The sequence below is a fragment of the Eretmochelys imbricata genome, chromosome 11, assembly GCF_965152235.1.
Source record: "Eretmochelys imbricata isolate rEreImb1 chromosome 11, rEreImb1.hap1, whole genome shotgun sequence".
In the NCBI taxonomy this organism is placed as follows: Eukaryota; Metazoa; Chordata; order Testudines; family Cheloniidae; genus Eretmochelys; species Eretmochelys imbricata.
In genome coordinates, this window is record NC_135582.1 from 62,066,131 (window position 1) to 62,078,173 (window position 12,043).

Consider the following 12,043-nt stretch of genomic DNA (forward strand, 5'->3'; position numbering starts at 1 on the left):
AGCAGAGAGGTTGTAACACAGCAAACAGTCTGCACATGTATCTGATCTGTCTAACCTGAAAGCTAGACAGGCCTGGCTTATGCCAAAGACCCCAGCCTCGGGGAGCTCAGGGAAGAAGGGCAGAATTGGTCAGCACCCCAGCAATCCCTGTGTCTCTCCCTCCATCTTCAGGAGCAGACATTTTATCAGTCCCCTTGTCTGTGCTGCCTGTATCTCTTGAAGCTGGTCAAACTAGTTTATGCAGCGCACTTGGGTGGGTCAGGGATAGACTTCCAAGCAATTCGTTGTCCTATAATTATCAGTAAACAGGTCATTATCAGAAGTTTGCCCACTTTTCTATCTAGATGCAAATTAACCCACATAGCAAAAAACACAATAACAATCAAACACATAGATATACATGCAGTATTAATAAAATAGTATGAGCATCTTCCTCCTCTGTCATATTGGGTCAAATTGAAGCTTGGAAAGAATGAGGAAGTTAATGAGATAATCCAGAAACAGTAGAATTAGAGGTGCTGGCAGTGTAGAAACTGAAGAAACATGGTATGAATATAGAGTGAAGAGCTGAGAGTAGTTGGAGGCTGATATCAGATGAAGAAAGTGAGCCTCTCTGCGGGAGATGAAAAGGACCTCAGAAGAGGCAAAGGGGTAGAAAGTTGAAGGGATGGAATTGAGAGGTGGAGGGTGAAAGGTTGGAGCATACTGCAGTCATGAGATCGGGGCTACAATAGGAGGAGATGCAGCAATACATGGTGAGCTGCAAGGAGAAAGCTAGGTTTCAGTGTGTGTGAGGAGGTGCAAGGGCCTGGGGGATAGTCACAGATCTCGGCAAGCATGAAACATGGAGGGGAGACTAGAAGGAAATAGAAGGAGAGAAGATGGGGACTTAGATGGAGAGAGTTTTTGGCTGGCAGGGTTAGAGCTTGATGAGTGAGGGAGAACGTATAGGAGGAAGAGTGTGAAGAATGGAAGGAAGAGATAAAGACACTGAGGTGAAGATGAGAAGAGGATATTTGTTAGTAGCAAAGAGTGTGTGAGATGGAGAGGAAGTGGTGATAGAAAAGAGGAAAAGAACCAGAACAAAACTTGTGAGTAATTGTGAAAGTGTGAATGTTGAGATGGCAGGGGTGAAGTGGAGGTGTACCATTTCCATTGACACAATGAAATGAAGTTGCTGGCAACTGGGAGAAGGCAGTATGTTTGAGAGAGGTGATGTCCCACTGAAGAGTAGAAAGGGGAGAAGAAAAACCGCGATTTGACCTTAGACTCTGAAGGTACCACTCTGGCTTCCACTCTTTGCTGCTGTTGAGTATACTGTGCAGTACTTCTTCCTAAATGAAGGAGACATTGACTCAGCCTCAATTATCATGTACTCTAACATCCACAACAATTCTATTAAATATGTATTTGTTGTAATAATGGTTCATTCAAGCATGATGACTACTTTGACACATGTTTCGGGGCCAAACTCATCCTGGTGTAAATTGATTGCCTTGAATGGCATGATAGGAGGAATTTAGACTGTGATCCAGGGCTTCTTGGTTAGCCCTCCTGTCATGGGACAGCAGCAACTTTTCTTTTCTCCTATTAAGAATGGGAAAGGAGGCGATGTCTGCAGGTTAAGGTGCCTTACTCCCTATCTGGGAGGTAATAAATGTTGCAAACCAAAAAAATTAAACCAGTTGAACTTACTATTAGTTACGTTAAAACTATATGAGGGAAGTCAATATCCATTCAAATGCATTCAGGACTTGCACTGCACTTCACTATCAGCAGAGTTTCACTAATTATGCATCTTTAAAACAGCAAATCAACTCTTTTGGAATTCCCAAGGCATGTACTTTCTGCTTGTTATGATTTTAATTCTTGTTTAGTTTAGGTATTTGTATAATTTGTGGATCACGTCAGGCCTCCCTGTCCAGGTATGGATCAGTGAACTGGTGTCATGTAATCGCTGCTACTACTTTTGTTTAACCCTTTTTAGGTTCAGAGCTGACTATGTCTGATCGTGGTCATGCTGAGACTGAAGTTCCACCTCCTCTGCCCCCACACCCCAGTGAGGAGCTGCTTTCTGAAGATTATAATCATAGGTTCGGATGTACTTTTTATTGCAGTTATTTTTGTTATTTATGGCTAGAATGGCTCAGTTCTCACTGATCATTGTGATGTTATTTTCTCATTGATTAAAAGCACTGTTGTTGTGTATGTAAATAGAAGTGGAATCTGCACCACAATAGCTATGGTCAAGTTGACATTTCTGCAATATAAATCATGGTTGGTTATTTTTGCAATTTAATATCTTGTCTATTTCAGTAGTTTTCAAATGATGGCACATTTGTCACTGGTGATATGTGAACTGTCCTCATTGGTACACAGATTTTTAAAAAATAAATTATTTTCATAATCATGTACTAGTTTTCTAAGAAAATGGTATATCATACAATTTTTTCTATAACCTTAAACCAGTGGTAGACATCCTGCGGGCCGCACTTGGACCGTCAGGGTAATATGCTGGCAGGCCGTGAGACCGTTTCTTTACAGTGACTGTCCACAGGCATGGCTGCCCGCAGCTCCCAGTGGCCGCGGTTTGCCATTCTCTTTTTAAATATTTGAGATATGCTTATCTGACATAATGATTGAGGCTATGAGTAGAGCTGGTCAGAAAAACTTGGAACCATTTTCTGTCAGAAAATGCAGTTGTAACTGAATTGAAATGCTTTGCAAAACTGTGTCTGTCTTGCTGAAATTCCCTTTGGGGAAAAAATGGGCCGGGGGGGAAATCAAATTCTTGAAACATCCTTTTTTAACACTTTTTGAATGAAATTTTCCAGTCTTTCATTTTGAAATGACTTTTGTTTAAAATAATCTTAAATTTTGAATGATATGTTTTAATATAAAATCAAAAACCAAAATGAAAACGAAAAGTTTTCATTGAGCCAAAATTACTTTGCGGGTGGGGGGCATGGGGAGAGAGATTTTCCCTTCATAGAGAATTTTGAAATTTTCAGGTTTCATTCCAATTCTAAACTGAACCAAATTTCAAATCTCAGTCCTTTGTGAAACAGAACTTTGCTCCTCCATGCAGGTTTATTTATGGGGAGCTTCTGTGAAACGGTGATGGGTAGTGGTGCCATCATTCACATAGATTGTTGACATGTCAGGGAGAGTGAACCAGGTGCAGGGGCTGCATTTTGTGCAACCTATTTGGTAAACAATTCAGACAGGAGGTAGTTAAATAGAGCTCAGCAGAAGAGAAAACAAGACTGTTGGCACTGGATATTTCCCCTTCTGTTCTGTTAAATAAAATCATATTTAAATATTAAGCGTGTAAAAACAGCAGTTATCTTCACAAAGAATCTGTATTTAAATATATATAATTAAATACATGTGAGTAGAGGTGCGAAATCTCACAAAAGAAACGTGACAATCAGAGATTGATTTTAGATGCATGATTGCAAACAACTGGAGGGGAAAATACATTTATATTGTGAAAGTTTTAATTACTTCACTTGGTTTTGCATTAGTGCCTAAATGTTTTGCATGGCTTTTTCCATAGCTCTGTAGTGGATTCAGCAGCATATTTAACAGATCAGAACATCAACTTCAGATCTTTGACACCAGCCAAGCAGCCTGAATCAATTAATCTGAAAGCCTCCAAAAGCATGGATCTTGGTAAGATGGAGGGGGGAAGGGGTCATCAGGTCATCGTTTTAGCCATAGCACATCTGCAGTATCTCCTTATTTTCTGCTTTTGTTATTTAAACAAATACATCAGCGAGCATATTCTTCAGCAGAGCTACTGTGGTAGGGACTCCTATCACATCTAATCACAATTACCATTTTTACTGAAGTTGAATTAAGGATATTTTCTCCCAAAATAGCATTTTGTGGTCCTGCATTGTCTTGAAATCTCAGCTGAAGAAAAGAGAGCTTTTGTGAAAATAAGTTAGAAGAATTGCCAGAGTTATGTCTTTAAAAAATGCATGCATGTCTAAGTCTATAGCAAAACAACAAACATATTATTTTCTGATAGAATTTAGAAGATTGCAAAACTGCATTAGACAACAGTTGACTTTCTTACGACAAGATCATTGACAATAACAAAGTTGAACAATCAAAACATCACAGTAGGTTTTCAGAGATACTTGAAAAGGAGTAAGGTTATGGTCCACTACCCATCAGAGCTGTGCAGAAAACTTTGCAATGTGGTTGAAACTGAGAGAAAATTGTTTTCACAATATTAGCAAACCATTTGTGCAAGGGGTTTTGTTGTTTTTTTGTTTGTTTGTTTTTACTCAAATACTTTTCTATGGGGAAAACTGAGTTGTATTTTAGCAGTAGCAAGAAGAAAAGTCTCCAAGCCTTTTAAAACTCAAAGAATCAGGAGCCAAGTAAAACCTTTTATATTTCTTCAGTGTGGCACCCCTCACTCTTTTTCTGGGTATTTCATATTTAGGTCCTGATCCAATAACTTTGAGTAGTTCCACTGGTGTGGCGCTAAGCACGTGCTTAGGTGCTCTTCTGGATGAGGGCCTTAAATATATCATGAATGGTTTATTTATACACACACAGAAACGCACACCCAACATATTAAAACTTCTTAAATGGTGGTCGCACTGTATTTCCTTCTAACAGTGCAGATTTGTCTTAGTATTTTGTGTTCTGATTTTTTTTATCCAGAAAATATGTGCATTTTCATAGTGGCAGGAAGTGAGCAAAGGGGGCAGAGCCTTGGAGAGGGGGGGCCCTGAGGGGAAGAAGTAGAGCGGGGGTGGGGCCTTTGGGGGAAGAGGTGGGGCACAGGGCAGAGCCTCGGGGGTCTGGTTACCAGCATTTAGAAAGGTGGCATCCCCTATAGAACTGTGGAGTAAGATTAGACATACTGAAGTCTGTGAGGAACCTTTACAAACATGCCTTGTATGCAGCTTTTTCCCTTTTAAACCAGGGGACTCCAATTTGAGTCCCTACACGGATATAATTGCTGCAGTATCACATGGTAGAGATAACCAGTCTCTTAAGTTGCAAGGTCCAAAACTATTTAAGGCTTTCACTGTCAACATTTAAATTCCATATACAAGCAGTACAGAACATGGAGCACTGGTGAAACAGTTTGAAAAGTCACTAGGTGTAGCCAAATGTACAATACGTTACAATAGCCTAATCTCAAGATGACAAAGGCGCACACAACTGCAGCAAGGTCTGCATCAGAAAGATCACCCAGCACAGAGGACATAACTATGTTGGGCACATCCTGCCTGCCATCTGGCATCCAGGAGCAACCCCAAACTGTGAACTTGTCTGACACACTCCCAAAATCCGGGGTCCCAATACTATCCTCAACACTTCTTCTAGTTGCTTCTCCCTTCCCACCAACATTGTATATCTGAAGAGACTGGGTTATTTGCTTCATTGCACAAGCCAGGTCAAGCATGGAGAACAGTGAGTTGGATGTTGCCATCGTTCAGACACACCACTGCCCATGTCCCTTCACTGTCCCTCTCAACTAACTTGCATACGTGTTGATGGGGAGGGTGACAAAATATATTTCTGAGGTATCCTGCATGACAGAGCCCTTAGAGCAGGGATGGGCAAACTACGGTCTGGGGCTGCATCTGGCCCTTCAGATGCTTTAATCCGGCCCTCAAGCTCCAGCTAGGGAGCAGGGTTGGGGGCTTGCCCCGCTCCGTGCATGCCGGGGCTCTGCGTGGCTCGCAAAAGCAGCAGCATGTCCCTCTTCTGGCTCCTACGCGTAGGGGCAGCCAGGGGGCTCCACACACTGCTTCTGCAGCTCCCATTGGCTGGCAACTGCGGCCAATGGGAGCTGCAGGGGCAGCGCCTGTGGACGGGGCAGCATGCAGAGCTGCCTGTCTGAGCCTCCGCATAGGAGCCAGAGGGGGGAACTTGTTGCTGCTTCTGGGAGCTGCTTGAGGTAAACGCTGCCTGGAGCCTGCACCCCTGACCCCCTCCTGTGCCCCAACCCTGTGCCTCCTGTCCCCCAACCCAGCCCTGATCCCCCTGGAGCACCCTCCTGCACCCCCAACCTCTCATCCCCAGCCCCACCCCAGAACCTGCACCCCCAGCCGAAGCCCTCACCCCCTCACACACCCCAACCCCCAATTTTGTGAGCATTCATGGCCCGCCATACAATTTCCATATGTAGATGTGGCCCTCGGGCCAAAAAGTTTGTCCACTCCTGCCTTAGAGCACAAGACCAGTTGTCCAAAACTATCCATTGGGATATCTCACAAAGACAATAACAGTTCTGCTTGTCCTGTTGGGGACCACAGATGAGCCCATATCTGATGATCAGAGGTATCAAAAACTGCTGACAAACAGAAGAATTGTCATGAATACTTCATCTTTATCCATTGTTAGCAGATCATCAGCCAGGCCATGTTCAGTCTTGTACCCAGGCCTGAAACTTGTGTGACTTGAAGTCAAGGAAACCTGATTGAAAAAGGATCATAGTTTCCCACCAAAAAGGGAGATTAGATCCAGATGAATAGCTGTCAAGACTGTCCCTGTCAATAATTAGTTTTCTGAATTCCCTGTCTTACAAGAACTACGTTAAAAATAAGTCACACCCTACTGCCTCTTCCATGTTTCCTCATCCCATAGGGAACAATCTTAGCCAGTACTGAGCCCAGTACTTCCCTACTTGCCTTCCTTTGCCACCAAGATGGGTGAGGGTCCAAATTACAGGTTGTAATCTGGAGCACCTCCCAGAATCAAGGTGAGCAACCCTGACTGAAACTGCAGGGGAAACACTATTTGTAATCTCAAAAAAACCTGCCTCATCTCCATAGAGGCAGGCAGCTCAGTTGTGATCTGACTAATTTTGTTTGCAAAGTATAATGAAAATTTTTCAGTGAAAAATATTCAGCTCTGATAGTGAATATTGTGCAGGCTAATCATCACTCAAAAAGATGTGTTATCTGAGAGTCTGCAGACGCTATGGGGGTAGAGACAAAGACAATCTTCTTTGCCTCCTGTACAGCAGTGACAAAGACTTCAAAAATGCTTTGTCACTATCAGTCAGGCTCATCATGGGATTTCCACCATTGGTATTCTAGCCATCTTCTCACTCATTTCATTTGTTGCAGATCATTAATAAATCATAGTGGCCTATGGCTACGGATCCAACAAATGGTCATTTAGGATCCACAATATCAAAAGTCAAGGACATATGGTTATTATAAAATTTTAGTAGTGGCTAGTGTGGTCTGTCGGCAAAATAGCATTCTTCAAAGCCAACTGGAATACGATATGCTCCATCAGTCTAGTAGGACAGACCCTCAGGTTTGTCACCATGATAGAAGAGGAGTCTTACCATTTATTAAATCATGACCCTCCCAGGGCGGCCTTTTACACAAGTTGGAGTTGAAGTGGGTACTCAGTTTTTATGTCCCAAGAAAATCAGACCTTGGTAAATCACACTCTCTCTCTTGGATATGGGGCATAGTCCAAAGTGAAATCTGTTTCTGTCCTAAGGCTGTGTAAACTGACACCTCCTGTGAAGAGACTCATGTTACAGCAACAAAAGCTCTCAAGACTCATTTTGCCAATGTTACGATAGCACAGCTACTGGGAGTTTTGTGCAGTTCTACACATCATTGCTGTTTAGCTGCAGAAGTTAGGTCAAATGCTTGCTTGTGGAATATCATTAAGTTTATTTCTCTGTCTCCCTTTGAGAGTTTACACCTCGCTAGTCATCAAGGCTGGACATCTTAGATGCAAATGTTCTGATGCTTTCAAAAGTTTACTAGAATATGCTTTTAAATGATGCTTTATCTTATCCTTGTTATGTACCAGTGCTCTCTTTGTGCAGTTTACTTACAGCAAAAGCCAGATACTGCTTAATTGAAATACCAAAGAAACTGGGACACTGACATTAGTCATCCACAGAAAGTTACATACACTTACTAAAATGTGAAAATCAGTAATAATAGTTTGGATTTCTGTGCAGTCATTGTATTAAAGTATGTTGTGTACCCACCGTTAGCTTTTATTGCATACACAGAAGTATCTCTGGAAGATAGGCTATATGTAGAAACCTGCATCTCAGTTGCACAAGGGAGACATCTTCCAGATATCAACAATAGTCTACGTCAGCTGTTTTTTGTTGTTTGTTCACTCGCCCGTTACAGCTACACAGTCTTCACTGTGGTTGCCCAGGTGTCACTGATTAGACCTGTAATCGGAAATTAGTAAACAGTTCTATTGGTGACACATGAAAGAGCAGAGCCTAGCTCACTACCTCTTATCTGGTTTGCACTGTGGAGCTAACAAGTTTATGAAATAGTAAAAACCTTTTTGTCTCTAAAATGAACCGATACATACACCAGGAGCAATTCTGTTGAGTAAGAATATGCTGCTGTTATATACTCACTTTTCCAAGAAGAATCATGTGTAAAATTATTGTTATTTTCCCTTCACTTCTACTTTCTTTTTGTAGGTCTGAAAATCTTTGTGGAAGACCAGTCTGTTTTCCAATTGTGGCTATACAAATTAAGTTAAATCATTACTAATACCTTTAGTGACTGACACTTAATAGCGGGAAATAAGAGGGAGTGATCAAATAATATAGGGGACTTAATATACAGCATCACTTTGTCATTTTCAATCTACTCTGTACAGTTGAGGGAGCTGCAGATATGAAGGTAAAGCTAGAGATTACTTACCAGTAGCTACTCATCTTTTACTGTAGTGCTGTCTCCTAATTTCTGTCTCCATCACTGATTATACACACGAGCAGGAACTAAGGGGGTTGAGCCCTGGTACCTGTTTTTGTAGATGCAGTCTTTGTAATGCACATGTGATGAATCATGTAGTCTGACACTGAGGTGCATATGGTATAGCATTTGACTTCAAAAATGAGGATCTATGGAGACTTTATATTTGGAGAAGTCCCCAGTTACTTGTAGGATACCTAGTTTTCACTGGAATACACTAGCAGTGATTGAAGTGTTTATTGTTGGAAATACTAACTAAATTTTACATCCTTGGAAGTCTGAGAAAAATCTACATAACAAGTGAGCTGACACTGTTTTTCAGGGAGGTGAGTGAAAGCGTACCTTTTCTGTGTTGGTACACAACATCCACGTGTCAGGATACTTCTAGATTGTTCTGCTATGTGTCTGGCTCACGGCCCTAGCCTCCATTATTGTCGGGTAAAAGTCAGGGGATCTCTCAAACCTTTTATTGCCACCACTATAGCGGCAGGATGCAGAATGGTTCTAAGCCACCAGCAGATCCTAGTGACATTTTGCCTGATTCTGTGGTAAAGGAGCCAGAATACCTCACACGAGAGCAGCACTACCATTTGAAAGGTGTGATATATGTTTCCTTCCCTCCCCACTCTGATTTGAGTCCAACAGCTGGTACAGGAGGAGGGTAACAGCGTGACCTTTCCCCCTTTGTGGAGTCTGCCACTCCTTGTGCTGCAGGTACACACACATTTGGTATGAGTGATGCCCCTTGCTCTGTTGTGCAAAGAGGAGGAGGGCTCCTTACACCTTGCTTGCAGACACCGCTGCAAAGCCAGCCAAAATCCGATCAGGAAGCTTGCACAATTAGATTTAGATTACTGGCCAAATTTAGACCTGTGCATTATGTACCTTTATAAACCCTAGCACAACAAATTCGGAACTGCAGAAATGAAAATGTGTTGGATCTACCACTTCACAAATAAGTCAGACACTTATCTCAAAAGATAATGGCAGATGAGAAAGGAGAGGAGGCAATCAATAATTTCTTTGCAAGTCATTGAAAGAATGATTTTTCCCTCTCCTTTAACCACCTCCTATACATGCACATTTTCCCCACACAGTTGTATAGAAGATAACTACCATAATAACTCAACAACATCCATTTACACTAGCTTTTCCCCCCCTCAACTGTATTTTTTTCCAAAAGTAATAATATATGGCAACATGGAGTTTTTTGTTGCTGTTGTTGACCTGGAGGGTGAAAATTAGTGTGCTTTAAAAGAAAAAGGAGTGGTTTATTATTTGCTTATAAACCCCTTTGATTTCCATAAATTGTTATACATAGGAATAACTTAAGCTTTGCATAAATATACTGTAAAAACTACGTCCATGGGAACTGTATGCAAAACACGAAAGTGCTCCTTGCTTTAACCTGCAGCCACATGAAATTGAAGGATATTAGTGTATAGTAATTTTGTTGTATATCAGTTCAAGCAAAATACTCTGTAGCCTCGATATTTAAAGATCTCATTTTTATGTGCAATGCAACACCCATGACCGGTATCCTATGGTGCTGCTCAGAACACCTTTCTACAAGAAGCAACAACCCACAGACCTCAGCTGGTTAGGCTGCATGGCCTGGAAAAACAGAGAGGTTTTTCACCCATTTTTAAATGTGGGTGAAGAATTAGCTGTTATAACATCATTAGGCATGCTCATAGAGTTCTTCGAGTGATAGCTCATGTGAATTCCACAATAGGTGTGCGTGCTCGCCACGTGCACCGGTGCCAGAAGTGTTTCCCCTAGCAGTACCCATAGGGGGAGCGCCCCCTGCGACCCCTGGAGTGGCGCCTGCCTGGCGCGGTATAAGGGGAGCTGCGCACTTCCCCCCCACCCTCGGTTCCTTCTTGCCGCCAGTGAAGGTGCGTCGGAACTGCGCTTTGCTGTAGCTCATCCCCAGAACTGTTCGTTCGTTCAGCGTTAGTACCTGTAGTCAGTTAGCTTTTTAGTTAGTTTAGTTAGTCAGTGAGCCTGGGCCGGGGCATGCCCCGGGGTTTAAGTCGTGCGGCTCTTGTAGGCGTTCTGTGCCAAGAAGTGACCTGCACGCAGACTGTTTGCACTGCTTGGGAGAAACCCATATCCGCGAAAGGTGCAAGCTTTGCAAGTCGTTTAAGCCTCGGACCAAAAGAGAAAGGGACATTAGGCTCCGGGCCATCCTGTTGCAGTCGGCACTGGTGCTGACCCCGACCCCAGCATGCCACTCCGAACCAGTACCCGGCACCGCGGCATCAGTATGCGGCGACCCTCCAGTGCCATCGACCAGTCGGCACCGCTCCCCTTCCATGGGGCACACCAAGAGGGCCAGGAAGACTCCCTCTTCGCAGCAACACCGAGGGAAGTCTGGGACAGAGGCTAGGCCCATGTTGGGCAGTCCTTGATCCCCACCGGGCCCCAGGCTCCGACTCACGTTGAGCGGCGTAGCCTGGCCCCTTGGGAAAGACCTCTCCAAATGTCCGGATGCCATCTACACCTGAAGCCCTCCAGTCGGCCTGGGACATTATGTCCATGCAGGTGCCCAGAGCACCGCCGAAGTCGGCCCCACATTCCAGGGCAAGCCACCACTGGGATCTCTGCAGTTGCCTCTGGCCCGGTACCTGTCTCGGTCGAGGGAATGTTCCCAACGCCAATCACCGCCCAGCAATCGCTCAGGACAGAGTCCAGGTGGATCACCCTCAATGCCGACCAGACTGGCTGGCTGGGTTCCTTCCAGCCGAGACTCATGGCACTGCTCATCCTCAAGGAGTGAATATTGGTGGGACCGCGACGGGTGTCGCCATCTGTCTCATCTCGGAGAGGGTACTGTACTTCCCGCTTGGACCCCTGCTCCAAGTCTCAGTCATGACATTGCAGCCCCGGGCATCTATCGCCGGCATTTTGCCGTCGTGGGTCCGCCCGTCAAGGCTGTTCGTGGAGCAGCTGTTACCGCCGGTACCGGTCCTCCACGTTGAGATCGCGATCCCGTGCCCATCGTAGATCCTGGCACTTCCGCTCCTCCCAGTCCAGAGACAGCAGAAGATCTTATGCCAGCCCGGTCTCCATTCGTAGCCGTCCTTCGGTGGGCCAGGCCAGCCAACCAAACAGCCAGCCCTGCCGGTGCCACAGCAGGTGCAGTAGCACCAAGCGTCGTGGCCAGCCGAATGGTACCAGTGGGCATGGCCTCCGGCGCAGCCCCCAGTGGGAGCTTGCGCGGTGGCTGGAGCATTGGAGGCACTGTTGGCCTCCCTCTCCAGACCCCCGAAAAAGGAGGCGCTGGGACATGCGTCCTCGGCATC

General features: G+C 44.3%; 1 protein-coding gene across 3 annotated transcripts in view; it reads left to right on the forward strand.

Moving 5' to 3' along the window:
* The window catches only part of PARD3B (par-3 family cell polarity regulator beta), a 615,914-nt gene that overhangs the window by 360,811 nt on the left and 243,060 nt on the right, over positions 1-12,043 (forward strand). For all 3 annotated transcript variants that reach the window (XM_077830252.1, XM_077830251.1, XM_077830253.1), the window contains 2 exons: positions 1,988-2,093; positions 3,560-3,675. In XM_077830252.1, coding sequence (XP_077686378.1) covers positions 1,988-2,093; positions 3,560-3,675 — 222 coding nt within the window. The remainder of the gene's footprint in view (positions 1-1,987; positions 2,094-3,559; positions 3,676-12,043) is intronic.